The 21,743-nt window shown below is 42.2% G+C and overlaps 1 protein-coding gene across 2 annotated transcripts in view; it reads left to right on the top strand.

The window, feature by feature from the left end:
* Positions 1-2,320: 2,320 nt before the first annotated feature.
* The window catches only part of GUCY2D (guanylate cyclase 2D, retinal), a 31,613-nt gene continuing 12,190 nt past the window's right edge, over positions 2,321-21,743 (top strand). The window contains exons 1-6 of one of the 2 annotated variants that reach the window (XM_072641133.1): positions 2,321-3,162; positions 3,658-3,959; positions 5,158-5,509; positions 5,901-5,985; positions 6,422-6,524; positions 7,110-7,211. In XM_072641133.1, coding sequence (XP_072497234.1) covers positions 2,484-3,162; positions 3,658-3,959; positions 5,158-5,509; positions 5,901-5,985; positions 6,422-6,524; positions 7,110-7,211 — 1,623 coding nt within the window. In that variant the 5' untranslated portion in view covers positions 2,321-2,483. The remainder of the gene's footprint in view (positions 3,163-3,657; positions 3,960-5,157; positions 5,510-5,900; positions 5,986-6,421; positions 6,525-7,109; positions 7,212-21,743) is intronic. The other variant, XM_072641132.1, reaches the window with a different exon arrangement.

The following is a 21,743-nucleotide window of genomic DNA, read 5'->3' as shown; positions in this document are numbered from 1 at the left end:
GAAATAGGGACTTTTAGAAGACAGGTGGGTGTGAATAGAAAGAAAATAAGTTTTCTTTTGGACATGTTGATTTTGAGATAGCTCAAGAGCATCTTCAAGAGTTAGGTAGCATAGTAGATAGAGTACCAGGCCTGGAGAGGGGAAGACATCATCCTGAGTTCAAATCTGGCCTCAGACACTTACTTGCTGGGTAACCCTGGGCAAATCACATATCCTGTTTGCCTCAGTTTCTTCATCTGCAAGCAGGAGAAGAAAATGGCAAACTACTTCATCAAAAAAACTTCAAATGAGATCATAAAGAATCAGGCATGACTGAAAAAGACTAAACATCATCACAGGGCATCCAATGAGAAATGTTTGCTAGGTTGCTCTAGTGAACAAACACTAGAGGGTCCTTCCTATTTTTAGCTATGATAGCCTAATTTGTTAATGTTTGCTAGGTTGGTGATGCAGAACGGCAGCTCAGGAGAGGAACTTGGGCCTGGAAGATTTTTCACCGGGGGCCATGCACGTTGGGATGCCAATGGAATCCATATGATGAATCTCACAGAGAGGACAGAGAGCTAGAACATAAGATCCTGGTTAGTGAAAGGAGACTGGGGAAGGAACAACTGGACAGGTAAAAGAAGCGTCCATAAGGAATGATGTCACATAAAAACCAGAGAGAAGAGATTATTCAGGAAGTGTCTAATGGTGCAGAGGGGTCAAAAAAGAGGAGAACACCATATTTGGCAATTAAGGATCATTGATTCCTTTGGAAAGGGAGGTTTCAGTTAAGTAGTGAGCTAGGGAGACAGATTGCAAGGTCTTAAGAAGCAAGAGCAAATGGAGTGAAAGCCATAATGGTATACATTTGTTAGGAGTTTGGCTGTGCAAGAAAGGACAAAAGAATTTTTGTTTGTGGGGATGATTGGGTCCAATGAAGGTTTCTTAAGTGGAGGCACCTGCACATTAAAGAAGGAACCATTACACAGAGAGAGCTCGGCTGTTACATAGAGAATGGGAATGATACTGGGTGTTTACTTCCAGAGGAGACAGGAAGGGAAGGGATTAACTGACAAAGGGTTAATGAGGTATAGAATATGGGAGAAGAGTGAGCTCATGGCACCTCTGTTCTCAATATGAGGAAAGTTCCTCTGCCAAGAGGGAGAGGAGAAAAGCGATGATGAGGAAGACTTGAGGAGACAACAACAGAATAGAAGACAATGTGAGTTGAACCCAGGAATTAGGGTCAGAACAGGAAGAGGGTTCCAGGGAGAGGAAAGCAAGAGAGAGAAGGATACAGTGCGAGTGATGAAAGTGAATAAACACTAGAACAAACAAACCCTTCCTATTTTTATCTATGACAGCCTAATTTGTTAATGGTGTATCACCCTATTATCTTCCCAGCTAAGAGTTATGTCCTTACTGTGATTCTGGGGAAGTCACAGAGTCAGCAATGAGTTGCTTTTGGGATAACTTACCATGGGGAGGAAGGGACCCCAGGAGTGGCTTCCTTCCTGAGCTACCCCAAGCCATTGCTTGGATTGCGGCTACCACACCGAGGACCTCACGGTCATCTGGCTATTTCACTATTTCAGCTCCCAGCTAATCTCTTGTCCCTTCATCCTCTGGGGGCCCCTCAGCTACTAATCAGTTTATGAGTGTATATGTGGGAGATTATGGAGATAGCACCCGGGGCTCTGTGCTATCTGTGTCTTTTCTTCCCCAACTGGGGGGCCAGTTGGTAGAGGAGAGAGGCGAGGATCTGAAGGGGAACTCAGGGCTGTAATCTCCACTTCCTACACCCCCCAGGAAGAGGCTAAGTCCTTGGGAGCCACTGGTGAGTGGAAAAGGTCCCATAGAAAGAACTGGAAAGAAGTTAGAGGCATTCGGAGGTCAGATTCTAGCCTGGGATAAACCCTTATTATTTTAGATTGGGGGAAAGGTAGCTGTTGTTGGAAAGGACTGGCTTTCCAAGAGAAGTACTGGGAGAAAAGGGATACAAATAGAGAAAAAGAAAGTTATACCAAGGATAGGAGCAGTGTGGGTAGATGGGTGGGGGGTGGAGGGGAAATTTTGCCAGTTTTTTTTTTTTTAATTTTCATCTTGCTTCTCATTTTTTCTTCAGATTCCTTGTTGGGTGTATGTGTGTGGCGGCAGGGGGTGGGAGTGTGTGGGGTGGGGAAGAGTGTGCTGGTGAACTTCCATAGGGGGTGGCAAAGGACTAGCCTGGCCTTGAAACACCAAGGGATTAAGGGAAGTAAGAAGATGGGAGAGTGGGAGGGGGGTGGAAGGTATCAGTGGTGGTAGGGAATGGTTTGGGTGGAAAAGGGTCCAAACTGGATCTTTTGTGATGGTTTTGTCCCTTCCTTTTTCTCTCCTACTGCATAACCTTTTCCTTTGATTTTTATCTTTTCTGTCTGTCTCTCAAGTTGTCCCACCATGGCTCCCTCACCGTCTTCTCCCTTGTCTCCTTGACCCTATTACCCTTTTGTCCCATCATGCTGGTCCCCCCCATAAATGGTCTCTCCTATCACCCACCATGGTGCTTTCCTCCTCTCCCTCTTCCGCTTTTCTTTTTATTTCTCCTCTTCCTCCCGGCACCAATCTTCCCTGCCACCTTCACAGTGGGTGTCCTGGGCCCCTGGACCTGTGACTCTATCTTTTCCCGGGCCCGCCCAGATCTGGCTGCCCGCCTGGCTGCAACCCGCCTGAACCGTGATAAAGCCCTGAAAGGTGGTCCCTGGTTTGAGGTCGTCCTGCTTGCAGAGCCCTGCCATACTTCAGGTTCCCTGGGGGCCCTGTCTCCTTCATTAGCTCGTGTCTCTGGCCTTGTGGGCCCTGTGAACCCAGCTTCATGCCACCCTGCTGAACTGCTGGCCCAAGAAGCTGGCATCCCCCTGGTGCCCTGGGGCTGTCCCCAGGGGGAAGCTCGAACCACAGCCCCTGCCCTGCCCCTAGCCCCTGATGCCCTCTATGCTCTGTTGAGAGCATTCCGCTGGGCCAAGGTAGCCCTAGTCACTGCCCCACAGGACCTGTGGGTGGAGGCTGGCCAGGCCCTTGCTGGGGTGCTCCGGAGCAGGGGCCTACCTGTAACCATGGTGATCTCCTTGGAGACTACAGACCTGGAAAGTGCCAAGAACACTCTAAAAAGGGTCAGAGATGGTCCCAAGGTCAAAGGTATGGAGAGATCTACAACTAAAATTTTTACAAGCAGGGACAATTCTTGGACCTGGGGAAGCTTGGATAACTTTGTACAGGCATCATTTCACTGACAATGGGATATGGCCTGTCCCCCAAGGAGTCTATACAGAACCACTGCATCATGGCAAACACTCCTTGAACTCCTAACCCCTGAGAAGAGCTGGGGATGGGGGCAAGTGGTCGTGAGAGAAGATAGGCAAGCCCTAGCAGAGGAGCAGTGCAGCCACAGGGTCGTGGAGGTGATACCCTGGGGCTGAGTGAGGGAGCTTGTAGATGGAGGACCTTCAGGCATGGGAATGGTGGGTCCTCCCTCAGTTATGGCTCTGGGTATGGTTATCTAGGAGGGGAAGGTAGTTGAGAAGATGAAGTTGAGCCAGGGGCCAAGGATGGGGGAACTCCTGAGTCAAATAGAAAGAATTCAAATTCTGATGCCTAAGCCCCTCTCTACCCTGTCCTGGCCTGCCTCCACAGTGGTGATCATGGTGATGCATTCGGTTCTACTGGGTGGGGAAGAGCAGTGGCTGCTGTTGGAGGCTGCTGAGGACCTGGGCCTAGTAGAAGGCGAGATGGTGTTCCTTCCCTTCGACACCCTACACTATGCCCTGCCCCCTGGCCCTGAGGCCCTAAAGCCCCTCACCAACAACTCCAGACTCCGAAAAGCTCATGATGCTGTGCTCACTCTAACCCGCTACTGCCCTCAGGGGAGTGTGTCAGCTAGCTTACGCCAGGCTCAGGAGTACCAGGAGTTACCACAGGACCTTAAACCCCAACAGGTAAGGAGAGATGTGGGGACTCAGAGGGTATAGACAAGGTAGAGGGTGGGCTGGGATCTCTAATCAGGAAGACAGGGTCCTGGAACAATGGGTAGAAGAAATGGGGTAGATGTAGAAGCAGAGAGGTGATGAAATGAGAGAGCATGAGTATAAGGAGGTAAAGGAAAGAGCAGTAAGAAACTGAGAATGGATGTCTAGCGATCAACAGGAAGACAGGATTAAGCCTCAGTCCCGGCAGAGGTCAATAGGGAAGATGGATTCCTGGTTGGAGAGATAGGCATGGCTCTGGTCCAGTCTTTCTCTTCCCTTCTTCCCTTCCATCAATGACTTACTCAAATGCATGCTTATCAAACTTCTGGATGATACATACTTAGAAACTGGGATGTCCTCCAAATTGTCAATGTCCTTCTTGAAATGTGGTAGCCAGACTTGAGCACAATACTCCAGATGTCAGATTAGACTTGAATGCATTAGGATCATCCCCTCCCTCATTTGGAGCATTGGGTCCAATTTCAAGGCTAGGTAATGCTTTGGATAACAGCACCGGGAATCTAAAAGGACCCTAATGGATTAGAACAATGGGCCATTGTTAACAAAATGGAATGTAATTGGGGGAAAATGTAATGTCTTGCACTTTGCAAAGACCAAAACAGTTACATAAAGACTAGGGGTTGGGGAAAGCATCTCATGTGAAAAGAACCTGGGGGTTTTAGTGGACCCCAGAGTTTAAAATGAGTTTGCCCTGTGACCCACCTGGAAAAAAAAAACTCCCAAAATGCCTGTAGGCTAAGTATGGCAAAGTACAGCATCTACCAGGAAGGAGTTCATTGTCCTGCTGTGTTCTGCTTTGGTCAGAATCCTATCTGGAGTGTTTTAAGAAGGACATTGGTGAAGCGGTGGGCATGCAAAGGAAGGTCATTGGAATGGTGAGGGACATGACTATCTGACCATATCTGAAGGATTATATATAGATGAGGAATTAGGCTTGTTCTTTTGGGTTTCAGAGAACAGAACTAGGGATGTTAATTGGAAATTAGATAATGAAGAAAAATGTCCTAACCATAAAAGCTGTCTCAAAAGGGATATGGGTGACCTTGAGTTCCCCATTACTGGAGGACTTCAAACAGACTGGATGACTACTTGTTAGGGATGGTGCAAAGGCTTGGTCTAGATGGCCTCTGCTTCTGTCATTCTTCAGGTATCTCCGCTCTTTGGCACAATCTACGATGCTATCTACCTGTTGGCAGGGGCTGTGGCTGGAGCACAAGTAGCTGGGGGTGGCGGATGGGTCTCTGGGGCAGCAGTGGCCCGCCACATCCCCAAAACTGAGGTTCCTGGCTTCTGTGGACACTTGGGAGGAGCAAAGGAGCCTCCTTTTGTACTACTGGATACAGATGGGGTGGGGGACCAGCTACGCCCCACTTATACACTGGACCCAGCCCAGGGTGTCCTCAGCTATGCTGGTAATCCCATCCACTTCCCTCATGGTGGCCAGGGACCTGGTCTTGACCCTCCTTGCTGGTTTGACCCCAACGTGATCTGCAGTGGAGGTGAGGTTCTTTCCCATTCTCCATCCCTAAGACTATATATAGCCTATGTAATTCTTCCTGGGATTCTCCAGTTTCTCCTCAGCTGACTGTCCCACCCGTCACTTTAAAATATCTCTCTGAACTCCCCTTCAGACCTCCTAGAAACCCCAAGTATCTCTCTCCTAAAAATATGCTAGGACCCCCTGATTCCTTATAAAGACCCCTCCCTTATGACCATCTCAAAAGTTCCTTCCCAGGCCCACCAGACCAGAGATCCTACCTTGGCACTGCCCCTTTGAGTTTATTTCTTCCATTGGAGTATCACATTTTCAGATTCTCTTTCCCTCTCTGCCCCTCTCCCCCAATAAACGCTGCCACCCTCAGCTTCTCTCCATTTTTCTCTTGCCCTCAGGAGTAGAGCCCAGCTTCATCCTTCTTGTCATCCTCATCATTGTGGCTATGGGGCTGGTGGTTGCCACACTGGCCTATTACATTAGGTAAGCTGAAGGTTGGAAAACAGGAGAAACAGGATGGAAAAGGGGAGCAGGACTTACAAGGAGTAGGGGGTAGTTCTAGAAACTGATTATAGGGATTCAATGATGAGCCAACTCTCCTCTCTGCACCTGGCTCTGGGAACCATGTATTTGGATAGCCTGGTTCTACCTTCCATTACTGAGAGTGTAGAGAAAAGAAAATGTTCATCAGACCAAGGACAGTGGATCAGTGTTGGGGTTGTAGTCAGTCCCCAGTCAAGTGGTGTGGTAGAAGAGGTGCTAGAAGGAATTGGGAGCTCGTCCACCATCACACTCTATTACACAGGAATAAACCTCCCTCGTTTCCTATCCTGTACATGGGGTGGTCCTTTCCTTCTCCCCATCACTCTCTCCCCAAGTTCCCCTTTTCAAAATGACTCCTCTGCTTCTGGACTCTCAGACGCCACCTCCTCCATGCTCAAATGATGTCTGGTCCCAACAAGATGATCCTGACTCTGGAGGACATCACTTTCCTTCCTCGACAAGGCAGCAGCTCCCGAAAGGTATGGGAGTCTAGCTATGTGTGGGGAGGGGGAAAGATCTGGGTAACAATCTAGTTCCAAGAGACTGGGAAAAAAGGTGGGAGACTCTAAAAGATTTTTTGGGTATGATTTCAGCCCCTGGCTGCTATGTCCTGATTCTCCTGGCTCTTTGCCTCAGTCTATTATTTCCCCCATTGTTTTATGAGAAGTAGCATGGGGTAATGGCCAGAGCTCTGGGGTCCTAGAATCCCATGTGGTCACTGCTACTAAATTATTGTGTGACTTTATGGGAAATACACTCCATTTACCATTCTGGACTTCAGTTTCCTCCTCTGTAAAATAGGGATAACAATATTATTACCTGAGGACTAATTATCTCAAAGTAGTAAAGATATAATAGGGGAAAGGATGTGAAAGGGTTTTACCTTATAAATAGCTATACATATGGAAGAGTGATTATTTTCTCCCTCAATACCTGGCCCCTACCCTCCTCCTTCCTTAATGCTCAACCCCTACCTGATTTCAATCACAGCCCAAAGTTGCTGCCCCTTCCCCTCAATTACTACCCTGTCATCTTATACTTCCTCTGACTCTTTCTCTGCCCAGGTAACAGAGGGGAGCCGGTCAAGCCTGGCTGCCTACAGCATATCTGACATGCGTAGCATCCCTGGCCAGCCCCAAGAGAATTCCAACATTGGCATGTATGAAGTGAGTACCCTGCCAAGATCCTTCCTCATAGAGCCAGCTTTCCTCTAGCTATAGATACGTGTTTAAAAATAATATCAGCTGAACAATGGCCTGAGGGAAAAGTGCATGAAAATTCCGTTTTATCTGTCAGTTACATTAAACTGTGTTTTGGATGATCTAGAATGATAGTGTCAAACTCCAGCAGAAACGAGGGACTACTAAACCATAGTAGGCAGCTAGGTGGCACAGCAGATAAAGTGCCAGGCCTGGAATCAGGAGTTCAAATCTGGCCTCAGACACTTCATAGCTGTGTGACTCTGGGCAAGTCACTTAACTCTGTTTAATGTGCCTCACCTGTAAAATGAGCTGGAAAAGGAAATGGCAGTAACTTTGCAAAGAAAACCCCAAAATGGGTTTAGGAGGAGTTGGAAACAACTGAACCACCACAACAAACCATACATAAGGATCCCTGGGGCTGCATACTGACTGATTTGTAAATGTAATGTTATCTATATTTTGTAATATACTTGTTCTGATAGCTATTTAATTTGATTCTGGTACACTATGGAGTATTGCAGGCAGTAGGTAGCTGCTTGGTACCTCTGATCTAGAGTATGACTTTAAGGGAAAGATGTCTTTTCTTATTATCATGAAAAGAAATCTCTCCAGCAAATCAATCATGATGAACTAGAGGATCTTGAAGGTGGACTTGGCAGATTGCCTGGCCAACAGCCTCAGGCAAACACCCCTCTCCATCCGTGAACCTATAATGATTGTAAGCCCATGTGGAAAAAAAAAAGAGTAGATTCATTTTCTGAAAAAGGCTGAATACCTTGATGCAAAATGTGGTTTATCTGGATTGTTGTCAGTGATGCAAAATGTGGTTTATCTGGAATCCTGTGCAAGTATTTACAGTGAGAATATACCCGCCAGGGGACTGTTGTGGGTTGTGCAGGATGGGAGGTTTCTACATCAAGTGGTCCCTAGGGCAGTAATCTTCACTTACACGACCAAAATGGCAATTGTGGATCCTGGCTTAGGGTTTGTGAATGTTGGGCAGGTGTTTTCTGTGGTGTGCCTTTATGAAAGTTAACAGAGTAAGGTAGGAAGAAAGTCATGAAACCTAGGTTTCTAAAGGGGCTCCAACACTCAATACATGTGTTTAATTAAGTTACTTCATCTTTCATCTCTGTGACCACTAACGCCCGTTATGTGACTACTCAGACCACTGTGGAGTAATGACTAGAGCTCAATTCAATTTTAATCCCCATGGGCAGTACTGAATATTACTCCAGCTCTCAGAAAACTGGCTACTTCTTTGACTTTTCTTCAGCTTCTTCTTTTTTTTAATATATAATTTATTTTTTCAGTTTTCAACATTCACTTCCACAAGAATTTGAATTCCAAATTTTCTCCCCATCTCTCCCCACCTCCCACTCCTGGACATTGTGTACCTTATCTACCCCTAAATGAGTCAAGATGGGGAAGGGAGGAAAATGTAGCCAGTGCAGTAGGTAATAGTAACTTGGGAAAGAGCTGAGGGGTAGAGGAATTGGAAGTTGTGGTGAGAAAGAGTAGGGTTTGAAATAGCAAGGCAGAGGGAGAAGTGAAATGACAAATCTATGACTAGATAAGGGAATTTCAGGGTCAATGAATATGAAAATAGAACAATGGTGAGTGTTGGTGAGATCAAAGGATGATCATCTCTGTGTGTAGCTACAGTAGGAGTTAAGGGATAGTCTAAAGATTTGTGTGGATTTATTCAATCAGATTCCAGGGAAAAAAAATACCCTTCTCATTCCCCAGTTTACACATAATTTATTCAACTCTAACTCTGTTGTAATAAGCATTTAATCTGCAGCAGGCAAAGGAACATTAAAACAGAGGCATTAATCAGTATGTAACAAAGACAAAGATTATACATTCCATTTGATCTCTGGATCATAACCCCTCCCAAAGCAGAAATGTGTTGGGACTGAAATCCACCTTCTCTTCTCTCTCATTGCCTAGGGGTAAGGGCTAACCTTGGGTAAAGACTAACCTGGAAGTTGAGTTCTTAATTGCTCCCAACAGGCAGCTTAGTGACAAGAATTTTCCACTGTACATTTGGTATCAGGAATGAGACTTACTATTGGTGGGAGGTAGAAACTTAAACAGCCTCTTGGTCCAGTTTGAGCAAGGAGGTGGTACCACAATTACCTGAACAGTCACTAAGCCCTCATTCTGGTGACTCTGTCCTCATTCCTAATTTCATAAGACCACCTGACATCTTCAAGGCTTCTCCAAGTGACTGGAGAGGAAAAATTGGCATCCTCCTCCTAGCTAGTTATCATTTGCCCCAAGTCTCTCACTATGTTCAATTCCTCTTTTTAAAATCAACTGCCTTTCAATTTTCCCCATAATCTTCCATATGTATAGTTTTTGTGTGTGGAAGGAGAAGCAATACACAACAAAATTAGAAATAGATTTTGGCCAGGTTTTGTAGGAGGCTGTTGTAATAATCTAGGTGCAAAGTGGTTGTTTTGTACGTCCTTTGTTTTCGAAGAAGACCATGATGTCAGAGAAATAATGACATGACTTGCACTTGACTTTGTTTTGAGTGAGGAAGGGCTGTGCAACGTCACCAGCCTCACTTTCTCCTCCTGAGCCATCTGGATCCAGTGACCAGACATATATCAGGATGACTGAAGATGGGAGACCTTAGCCTTTTTAGATTAGGCCTTTTCATGTACTCACTTAGAAAGAGGTAACGCCCATAGGATGTGACTGAATATGATAGCTGTGTGAGAGGAGAGAAGGGGTCAGCTGCAAAGGATGTTATTAAGGTAAAAATGTCAAAAATTAGCAACTAGGGGAAACTAGGTGGTGCAGTAGATACAGCACTGGCCCTGGAGTCAGGAAGACCTGAGTTCAAATGTGACCTCAGATACTTATTTACCCTGGGCAAGTCACCTAACCCTGATTGCCTCCCTCTGCACCCCCCTCCCCCCCAAAATAATTGGCAACTGATGGGATATGTAGAGTAAGGGAAAATGAATAGTCCAGGAGAATACCAATTTTACAAATCTGAGACACAAAAAAAGGATGGTAGTATTTTCTTTTTTAAAAAGTATAATTTATTTTCAGTTTTCAACATTCACTTCCACAAGATTTTGAATTCCAAATTTTTCCCCATTTTTCCTCTTCTCTCACCCCAGGACAATGTGTACCCCAACCATCCCTTTCCCTGATCTGCCCTCTCTTTTATTACCCCCCTTCTCCCATCCTCCTCCCCTCTATTTTCCTGTAGAGCAAGATAGATTTCTATACCCCATTGACTGTACAACTTATTTCCCAGTTGCATGCAAAAACAATTTTTAACATTTATTTTTTAAAGCTTTGAGTTCCACATTCTCTCCCTTCCTCCCTCCCCACCCACCTTCATTGAGACAGCAAGCAATTAGATATAGGTCAATACTTCCACAGTCATGTTGTGAAAGACTAACCATATTTCCCTCTATTCTGTCCTGCCCTCCATTTATTCCATTCTCTCCCTTGACCTTGACCTTTCCCCCCACAATAAAGTTTGCTTCTGATTACCCCTTCCCCCAATCTGCTGTCCCCTCTATTATCCTCCCTCTCCTATTCCTTTCCCCCCTGCTTTCCTGTGAGATAAGATAGATTTCAATACTCAGTTGAATGTGTGTTATTCCTTCCTTAAGCCAAATTCAATGACAGTAAGACTCACTTATTCCCTCTTACCTCCCTTCTTTTCCCTTCCATTGTAAAAGCTTTTTCTGGCCTCTTTTATGTGAGATGATTTACTACATTCTACCTCTCTCTTCCTCTTTCTCCCAGTACATTCCTCTCAACATTTAATTTTATTTTTTAGGTATCCTCCCTTCATATTCAGCTAGCCCTATGCCTTCTCTCTCTTTCTCTCTCTCTCTCTCTCCCTCCATATATATATGTATACATACATACATATATATGTATATACATGCATATATACATAAATACATACATATATACCTACACATATATAATATACACACATATATATATTGCCTCTACCCTAATACTGGGAATGATCTCATGAGTTACAAATATCAACTTTCCATGTAGGAATGTAAACATTTCAACTCTAATGAGTTCCTTAGGGCTTCTCTTTTCTGTTCACCTTTTCATGTTTCTCTTGATTCTTGTATTTGAAAGTCACATTTGCTATTCAACTCTGGTCTTTTCAACAAGAATACTTGGAAGTCCTGTATTTCATTGATATTAGGATGGTAGTATTTTTGACAAAGAATAGGGAAGTTTGGAAGGGGGTATGTGACTTATGAGACAATGAGTTTAGTTTTAGACACATTGAGTTTAAGATGTCTCTAGGATATCCAGTTTCAAAAACCTAGTGAGCAATTTGTGATTCAGGACTGAAACGCAAGGGGAGAAATTGGGACTAGATATATGGATCCTAGGGATAATCTGAATAAAGATGATAGTTAAGTATATAGGGACTGACAAGGAGAGAGTAAGGGGGAAGAGAAGAAAAGAAAGGAAGAGAAGGAGAGGAAGGAAGAGAGGGAGAGAGAAGAAAACAGAGAAGCAGAGAGAGGGGACAGAGGGAGAGAACAGAGGGAGAAGAGAAGAGGGTCCGGGGCAGAACATTGTTAAGCATTCACGGTTAGGTGATGGTTGGGTACTTGGTGTGCCAGCAAAGAAGACTGAGAAAAGGAGCAGTCAGACAGTGAGGAGGCAGGGGGTAGCATCATAAAAACTTAGGGAAGAAAGAGTATCCAGGAAGACAGGGTGGTTAACAGTATCAAATGCAGCAGACAGATGAGAAGGATTCGGACTGAGAAAAGATCATCAAATTTGGCAATTAGAACATTGGTAACTTTGGAGGGAGCGGTTTTAGTTGTGATGAGGTAGGAAGCAGGATTGCAAAGGGCTAAGGAGTGAGTGAAAGGGAAGGAAGCAAAAACAATGAGTATAGAGGACTTTTTCAAGGAATTTGACTGAAGAATGGAGGAGAGATATAGAACAATCTGTTGAGGGGATGGTAGGGTCTAAGGAAGCTATTGTTTTTAAAGATTTGTAGTGATTTGGGCATGCTTAAAGAGAAGGAAAGAACCAGGTAATAGGGAAAGGTTAAAGTTTCAAGAGATTAGGGATGCAATCTGCTGAAGAAGACAAGAGGGGATGAGATCAAGTGCCAATGTAGAGGACTTGACCTTGGCAAGGAAACAGTCCTCTTTGCCAGAGGCTGAGGGAAAGGAGAGAGTGGGAGATGATGTCATAGGGTTTTGAGATGAAGAGAATGGGCAAAGAGGTTACTCCAGTTGAATGATCTTAATTTTTTAGGTTAAATAAGAGGCAAAATCCTCAGCTGGAAGAGAGATGGGGAGAAGTTGTTGAGAAAGCAAGAAAAAGTTGTAGCTTCTGTTGAGCTTGAGATGGGAATCAACTAAAAGGACTTAAAAAGGATAAAAGGACTGTCTTGCTACAGTGAGGACCCAGTTGAGGTTGGATAACATGAATTTGTAATGGGTATGTTATAATCCAGGGGTGAGGAAACTGTGCCACATGTGACCTCGAGGCCACAGACCCTGTTATAGTCAGTATAAGTTGTGGATTTTCCTCCAGCTTCATTCAGCTTCTCATGAGTAAAAGGAAGAGGAGGAAGGTGAGAGTGACGGGACTGAGTATAACGTTGCTATCACCCTCTAATATGTGAAGCTATTAATGATTTTAAAGCGTTATATAAATGCTAGCTGTTATGATCATTAACCCAATAAAACATTTTTTTTAATGTTGCCATATTATGCTGCTGGCATCACATTACATTATATTGGCATTTTAGTCCACCAAAATCCCCAAATCATCCAACCGCTTCTGCGTCAATCTAATTCTATTCTCCTCTTCTACAAGAATAGTATATTTTATAAAAAAAACTTTGCTAAAATATAGATAAACCAATTCTACAGTTCCCTGCTTATCAACCAGCTTAGTAATTATGTCCAGAAAAAGAAATGAGGTTAGTTTTAGATGACCTATTCTTGATGAAGCAAATGCTGACTCTCTATAATCAAAATGGTTCAACGACCAAGTTGGTTCATCTCTTTAATTATCGGTTATAGAATTTCCACCATAATTCATCACATCATCACCACTGGTGATTCACCAATCAAGCTGGTTCATCTCTTTAATGACCCATTACCGAACTTTCCTGGTAACTAAAATCAAACTTCTTGGTCTATAGTTTGTAGACACTTTTCTTTTCTTTTTTATTTTTAAATGATGACAATGTTTGCCAGTCTCCATCTTTCCCATTTTCCATGGTCTTTCAAGTGTCATTGACAGTGGTTCAGCAATCGTACCTGCAAGTTCTCTCAATACCAGATAATATAATTTATCTGGAGCAGGTAACTTTCCTCTGATGAGAATGGGTGATCAGGACTCTGGTATCAGGTATCAACTCTCTATTTTGCTTTTTAGACTTTAAAGTGTCACATGAATATTTGCAGTTATTAGTATATTTTGTTCTCTCATCTCCAGTACGAATGCCATTTTCTTTGTTGTGGGAAAAGCAGAAGTAAAATAACAATAAACAGTTCTGCTTTCTTTCTGTTGTCAGTCGTCATCCTGTCTACCCCAACATCCTTTTCTTTGATTCTCTCTTTTCTCCCGGAATAGATTAAAAAAAAAAAAGACCATTTTTGATTGCCTTTAGATTCTTGCTACCTTCCAAAGTTTAACATAGATATTATAGGAAGGTACTACATTCTTATATTCAAGGTCACAAATGACAATATCTTCCTTTACCCTCTCCCTCCACCCCAACCTGAGGAGTTGATGGAAAGGAGCAGCCCATGTCCTATTGCTACTAAAGAGTCCTCTCCTCTTTCCCATTTCAGGGACTCTTCACATGAAGGAGAGAAAAACTGAAAATTATAGGATAGTCCAACTCCCATTTTCTCTCCTTCACCCTCCCTGTTCCCCCCACCCCAAATTCTTCCCCTCTAAGACATTGGGAAAATCAGAGTAGTTCTTCATGAGGAAAAGGTTGAGTTTCCTACCTAAGATTCTCTCTGTCTCTTGACCCTGCATATGGAATTCTACCATCTTTCTTTCTTTGGCTATTCTCTCTCTTCCATTTTGTCTGTTTCTTCACCTTTCATCTCGTTCTCTTGATAACACATGTTCTTTAGCTCTTTCCAGCTGCATTCTGTAGGTTTCATTCATCCTCCTAGTTCAGTTAAGCTCCCTCCCACCTCCTCAACCTACTTATACAATTCTCTTTTACAATAACAGTGGTACCTCTTCACAATACAGTGCAGAGCCAGGAAGGATCTTGACAGGGATATGTTGGAACTAGCTCAAACAGGCTTGGGAGCTGATTGAGAAATTTTCAATGATTTTATATTTATACCTCAGAAATGATGCAAATTAAGGTTTAATTTATTATTTCATTCATTGTCTAAACTGTTAATAATACAGATTAAACGTAAAAGCATATGTGCATAGATTCCCCTCTCCCCCCATTAAACATTTCCCAGTTCATTCTTGTATTGCTTTATGAACATTTCATGAACTTCGTAGAAGGGCAGTAGAAGGCTCAGGGAATGAAGTCATCACCAGACTGGAGCCCTGACGATGACTATAATGATGATAAGTTGCAAATGACTTTATATTCATTTGAGCCTTACATCACCCCTGGATCACTTTATAGAAGAGGAAGCAGAGGCCCAAACTTAAAAACTTTGGGGATAAAAGTTATATAGGAGATTATAGAGATCTATAAATCTGATAAATCCTAAAGGACATCATAAAAGTAGGGTCACATCACAAAAATGCCATTGAGTACTATCAAATGCCAAACCATGTGTAAAATGGAAAGGGGACCCTACATGGATTGTTGACCCATTCTGGTTACAAAGAACTGTCTAATGCCTGACAAGCAGCAAATGTCAATTAGACAAAACTGCACTAACCCCCTTTTCCTCTCCACAAGTTTGTTTCCTTGTTAAGTTTCTCTCCAGGTTCAAAAAGGCAGTCTGTGATATATACTGTAACATGACTAAAATTGTAGAAACTCTATTCCTCTGTCTCTAGTCACATTATCCTTACCCTAAGCTGAACTATGGAAAATTTCTCCCTTTTGGGTAGCTTCCTCTCTCTTAATCAAACTTTAATAGAATCATCGTATATCACAAAAATGCAGATATACATTAAATGAGGTATATAAGGCTACAATATGATAGGCAGCTGATCCATTCATCCCTCCACTCAGGTTGGAAGGGAAAATAGGGAGACAAATAGTGGTCAGATTCAGCAATCTGAGGTTACAAGGGCAGGAGAGGGCCAAGAAATGAGCTGAATTTTACTCTCAACATCCACTATAACTTCTTCTCCTGGTCTGGCCAGGCCTTGCTTCTGTTGTACTTGCTTTTGGTGTCAGGAGTGCTGGTGGGTTGTCTTTAGCTCCCTAATAGACTTGGCAAGATGAGTAACCCCTGGCAGGACCATTCTTCCTCCTCCAAGATGCCATCTGGTTTTTCTCCAAAAGGAAGCTCCATTAAGGTAAAAAACAAACCCAACCCGCAATGAAGGGAACTCTGGCCACCAGCATGCCTGCATCCCTACAAACCAAGTTTCTGCGGCAATGTCTACATAGAAGGGTCAATATCCCACAGGGAACTTGGACTCCATACAGAATAAAGAATTGTAATGGCCTTCAGAGGTCAACTCAGATACCTGGATTTTGTATGAATTCTAGTTTTACCATTTATTAGCTATATGATACTTGAGTAATCCCTTCTCTACTTTGGGATTTAGTTTCTTCACTTGTGAAATGAGGAAGTGAGACTAGATGGTGTGTACAGCCTTTTCCAACTATTAACTTCTGAGCCAGAACAATTAAACAAGCATTTGGAAGTCAATCCTCCCTAAGGGGAGTGGTTCTAATATTTACTCAGTTAGAAAAAGGACAAATCTGGAGGAGTATGATAGTCATACCTCACTTAGGCTAAATTAGTTCCAGATCCTAGAAGAAAGAAAATGATTTCCTCTGCCCCTAAAATTTCCAGGAATAGGCTTCTAGAATTTAACCAGCCTAGTCTCAATGATTGTCCCTGAAAGAATACAGGACAAGTCTGCCAGAAACAATTTTTATTAATTTAACATTTCTCTAAATCCAAGTCATTTCTAGTTTAAAGCGGTGTCCAAATTGATATGAATCCCTCTCCCTCCCACCCTACTACCCCAGAGGCACATGCCTTTCTACCCCAAAGATGATTTGAAGTAATATTTAGAGTAATCTTTAACAAAGAAAATGTCATAATGTATTAAAATACATTTTGGGATTAATATTCTACTGCAGCAAATAGAATAATATTCACTTAATAACTATTCAAGTCCTTCCTTGACTACCATCCTCAAGAATGGAAAGGGTGTCCTTCCCTGTGACCTTATCCAGAATCCATTCTGAATAAGAAATAGAATACTGCCCTTTGAATGGAGAAGAGAGCTCTTCTTTTAAGTAGGCAGCAAGACAATCATTCCAGGGGTTGGGAAAGCCAATGAATTTAACAAGATAAGGTTTGTTCAAGGTTTGCTTTCTAACCTTAATCCATTTGCCTAAAGAAAAGTATTCTGTTCTTAGATTACATGTTTTCAAACAGAAAAAAGTCTGAAAAGAGTTTTTAGACTAGAAAAATATTAATTTCTTGATTTATAGAGAAATTCAAAAGGAAGTGTTTCATGTGCTTTGCCAGAACCTTTGAATCAACCTTAGGGGCCCTCTAGTCTAGTCCAACCCCCTCATATGAAACCTAGGGAATGTAAGTACCCAAGGTCATGCTACTATTGAACAGCAGAATGAAGACTTGAACTTGAATTCCAAATCCAGTTCCCCTTGGTAAGGTGAAGGTCATGTATCAATCCTTCTTCTCCTTTATTATCTCAAAGAGTCTAAAGCTGGTATATTTTCAGAAAAACTTTAAGGATGGATATAGTATGATTTCAGGAGTCTTTTGCTTGATGATAATGGAGATTCTTTAATGAAAGATATTTCTAAAATTAAGCATATCTGTGAAGAAAGTAATATGTTGTTGGAAATTCAATCACATTTAAGTGTAGTCAGTTAGTATAAATGATAGGGATAGAGATTGGCTCTATGATGTTCGTGGTACAGGGAAACCTCTAATCATGCAGGTCTCCTTACAATTAGAAAGTTGCCTAGGGCAGAGGCGACAAACATGCAGTTAGCTGCCCCTGTGCAACCTACAACATCCAGGAGAGAGCAGACCCAGATTGAAATGTAATTGAGAAATAGTTAAGAAAATAAATAAAAATACAACAGAACATAGATAATATTAACATGTGATATTCTAAGTCAGTATGGTCCTTATAGGGATGGTTCATTGCTGTTCAGTTGTTTCAGACCCTTTGTGACTCCATTTGATGTTTTCTTGGCAAAGGTACTGGAGTGGTTTGCCATTCTCTTCTCCAGTTCATTTTTGCAGATTAGGAACCCGAGCAAACAGGGTTAAGTGACTTGCCCAGGGTCACACAGCTAGTAAATGTCAGGTCAGATTTGAAGTCAAAAAGATTAGTCTCCCTGACTGCAAGCTTGGCACTCTACCCGACCAAGAGTTAACCTTTCATTTATTTATTTTTTAACTTTGAATTACATAAAGGTAAGAAGATACAGGATTATTTTTCCATGTGACCATGGTGACATTGAGCCATGTGACACATGGCAGTGCTGCTTTTCATGATTCATGAAGATCATAGGATCACAGATTTGAAAATGGAAGAAATCTTGCTTCCATTAACTTCCTTCCAAACTAGAAATCATCTAGTCTTCCTCTTACAGTGACTTAGGTTAAGTAATTTGCCCAGGGTCACACAAGTAGTAGGTAACAGAACTGGGATTTGAACTGGGAACCTATAATTCCACATTCAGTTCTTTCCATTGTACTATGGTTAAGTTTATGGGCCAACTTTTCTATAAAGGAGTTGCTTCATAGTAGTACCCCAGGGTCCTAATGCATGATAGACTGATACGTTCACATTAACCCTCACTGACTTTAGGATACCTTATGTTTTAAATACAAACCCCTCTGGCCCCACAATATATAACCACTTTTATGAAGGTGAATGGCTGTTTGCCAAAAACCAACTAAGGGTTCATTCCATGAATCCAGATAAGATATGATATGGCTAAGGAACAAGTTCCTTATATGTTGGGGTCATCTAGACATAGGGACTGACTGTATAACAATAACAATTTTTTTTCAATCTAGATCTGTGATCAGTATAGGGAACTCCTGATGAAGAAAAGCCCTCTAATTCTGGCACCTGCTGGGCAACTTACAGCCTTAGAGATGTCTCATTGGACAGAGTGTTAGACTTGTAGCAAGGGAGACCCAACTTCAAATTCAGTCTCAGGCAATCACTAACAGAGTGACTCTGGGCAAATCATTTAAGCTCTGTTACCTGACTTCGTAAAGTGGGGTTAACACTATTATTGGAGAGTTGTTTGTTCAGGACATGGAGAAGCCTCTCAAGGAGTCTCAGCTGTTCTCAAGGATACTGTATTTCAGAGGCAGGACTCGAACTCCAATTTTCTTAACTCTGAAGCTAATTATTGTTGATGTTAATAAACACAACAGCAAATTGGTGGTTAGAATTATACTTTCCAGAAACCAATGTCTTTCATGGTCTAAAAGACAACAAATTCCTTTCACTACAAATACAGACCTCAAAATATCCTTGGTCAATCAATATACTGTACTGAACCTGGAGTGTTATCACAGGATGAACTGTTGCCCATTGTTACCCAGACATAGCATTAATCCGTAAAATCTTAAGAACAAACAGTCATTGTTCTTAAGGAGAAAATATTTTAAAACATGTTGTCATACCAAAGACTCCTATGTCCAAAATGTGTGGAATGAAAAACTTTCAAAATGCAGGGACTTAGATGAAGAAATAAAAATCATTTAGGAACAGGTTAAAGAACATATCACCCCTATGATTCTATTACTGGGGTTGTCCCAAGGATTCGTTCACTGATCCTACAAAGATGAACTTACATGCTAATTCTAGCTAGAAAAAGCAGTGCAATAGCCCATAGAACAGTAGATATAAAAGAATACCAGTAGAATACTGACTTTTCTTTCTTTAATTTAATTAAATTTTATTTCCATTTTCAAGCATTTCTTTTTTTCCCCTTCCATCTCCCTCAAACCACTAAGGGGAAAAGGAAGAGAAAGAAAAAGAAAACAAAACCCTTGTAACAAAAAGCACAATCAAACAAAACAAATTCCCACGTTGGAGCTTAATGATTTTTCCCAGAACTGTTTCTGTCTGAATTCCATTGAACACAATGAAAGCAATTTTTCTATGACTCTAATAATAATTGCTTACATTTATATGGATAAACACTGGACCTGTGATTTCATTAGTATAGGAAACTCCCAGATGAGGAATTTCCCCCTACTAATGCAGGTCAGCACCTCCTCTTCAACAAAGAGGCTTAGAAATCTGCCTAGACCACTAAGAGATTTAGTGACTTGACCAGGGACACACAGTCAATATCTGTCAGGTTAGAAACTGACATTTATACAGGGCAATGTGTTTTACATAAATGATTTAATTTGAATCTCACAACAGCCTTGTGAGGTTGATACTACAAGTACTATTTTATAGATGAGGAAACTAAGGCTCAGGGACATTAAGTGATTTTTCCACAGTAACCCAAGTAACACAGGCAGGGTTTGAACCCAAATCCTTCTGACTCTAATATAAATTCATGAAGGAGAAGAGAAGCCTCAGAGATAATTTACTGGCCTTTTATAAGAGCATAGAAATGGAGAGGAAAGCTCCATTTTATAAGGGGGGGAAAGGGTACAGTTAAAATGCTGCTGAGCTCAGTTTTAAGTTAGAGATGCTTGCAGAATGGACATACATGTGGAGCTCACAGGGGAATATAATGAAGGCTGGAAAGAAACGTTAGTTTTCTTCCCTTTCCACTTGTTTTGATTTTTCTGCCCATAGTTTTAACCCACAGATTCAGAACCAACAAGTGGAATAAATCAGTATGTAATAGAACAATTTTCATGTGGCTACGTCTTCAGACTTTGATTGCCAATAGCCCAGGAGTTTTAGGAAAGACACAATTCTGATGTTTAGTCCCTCTGACTGCTCCTCCTCTCCCTCCTTCCATCAGGAGGGAGCAAAGGGGACCAAACCCCTTAACTTTTTGATGAAGAAATTAAGGCCCAGAGAGGTCAAAGGTAAAGGCATGAAGGATTCAACTTTAGATTCTCTGATTCCAAGTCTGGCATTCTTTCCCCTTTTATTATTGTTCAGTTGTTTCATCATGTCTAAATCCTTTTGACCCCATTTGGGGTTTCCTTGACAAGGATACTAGAATGGTTTACCATATCCTTCTCCAGCTCATTTTACAGATGAGGAAACTGAGGCAAGCAGGATTAAGTGACTTGCCCAGGGTCACGAAGCTAGTAAGTATGTGAGGCCAGATTTGAACTCAGGAAGATGAGAATTCCTGCCTCCAGACCTCTCACTCTATCCACCACACCATCTAACCTCCGATCCCATGTACCATAATACATCTCAGTAGCTGGACATATGGATCTGGGGGTTATCCACACAGAAGGAATAATTTGATGAAGTTGCAGGAAAGGATGGGATTGCAAAGGGAGAGAGCACAGGGAGAAGGTCGGAGGGTTGAAGGGGGAAGGAGATAGGGGAAGTCCAGAATAGCACGCTTCAGCACCACAGAATTAGAAGTCATTTAGGTCCAATTCTTCATTTTACAGAGGGTGTGGCTGATGAGTGGGGCAGTGACTTAGACATGATCATAGAGCTAATCAGTGGCATAGTCAGGATCAGCATCTAGGTCTAGAACTCCTTCAGAGTTCTTTCTGCTGGGGTAATGAGCACAAGATAATGATGATGATGATTCAGTAAGGTGATGATTAGGATGAATTATAAAGGTTAAGTGATGGGCAGTGTCAGAGACGGCCGAACACAAAACTCTCTTCTTCTAGGCTGCCTCTAGACTGACGATGATTGATAACTCAGTAATAATCAAGTAGCCCACAGATGATAATGATGTGAAAATTATGGTGATGATTACTATGATGATGTGTGAATCCAGTTCCCAGTAATCTGTGTAATGAATGTGTTCCAGACAAGTTAGTTGGTTGTAAAGCAAAATTTTAGATATGGAGCCCCATTTTCCCAGGGCACAGGAGGGAATGGGGAAGATAATAGAAGAATCATCATATTATTAATTCCTATTATTAAATAAACAACTAGGTGGTGCAGTGGATAGAGTGACAGATCTGGAATTAAGAAGATTCATCTTTCTGAGTTCAAATCTGTATGACCCAAGTCACTTAACCCTATGTGCCTCAGTTCCTCACCTGCAAAATGATCTGGAGAAGGAAATGACAAATCACTCCAGTATCTTTACCAAGATGACCCCAAGTAGGGTCATGAAGAGTCAGACACTACTGAAAATGACTAAACAATAACACC

Source organism: Notamacropus eugenii, chromosome 2 (assembly GCF_028372415.1).
Source record: "Notamacropus eugenii isolate mMacEug1 chromosome 2, mMacEug1.pri_v2, whole genome shotgun sequence".
Classification (NCBI taxonomy): Eukaryota; Metazoa; Chordata; class Mammalia; order Diprotodontia; family Macropodidae; genus Notamacropus; species Notamacropus eugenii.
Note: the sequence above shows the minus strand (reverse complement) of the source record. Positions and strands in the feature narration are given on the sequence as shown.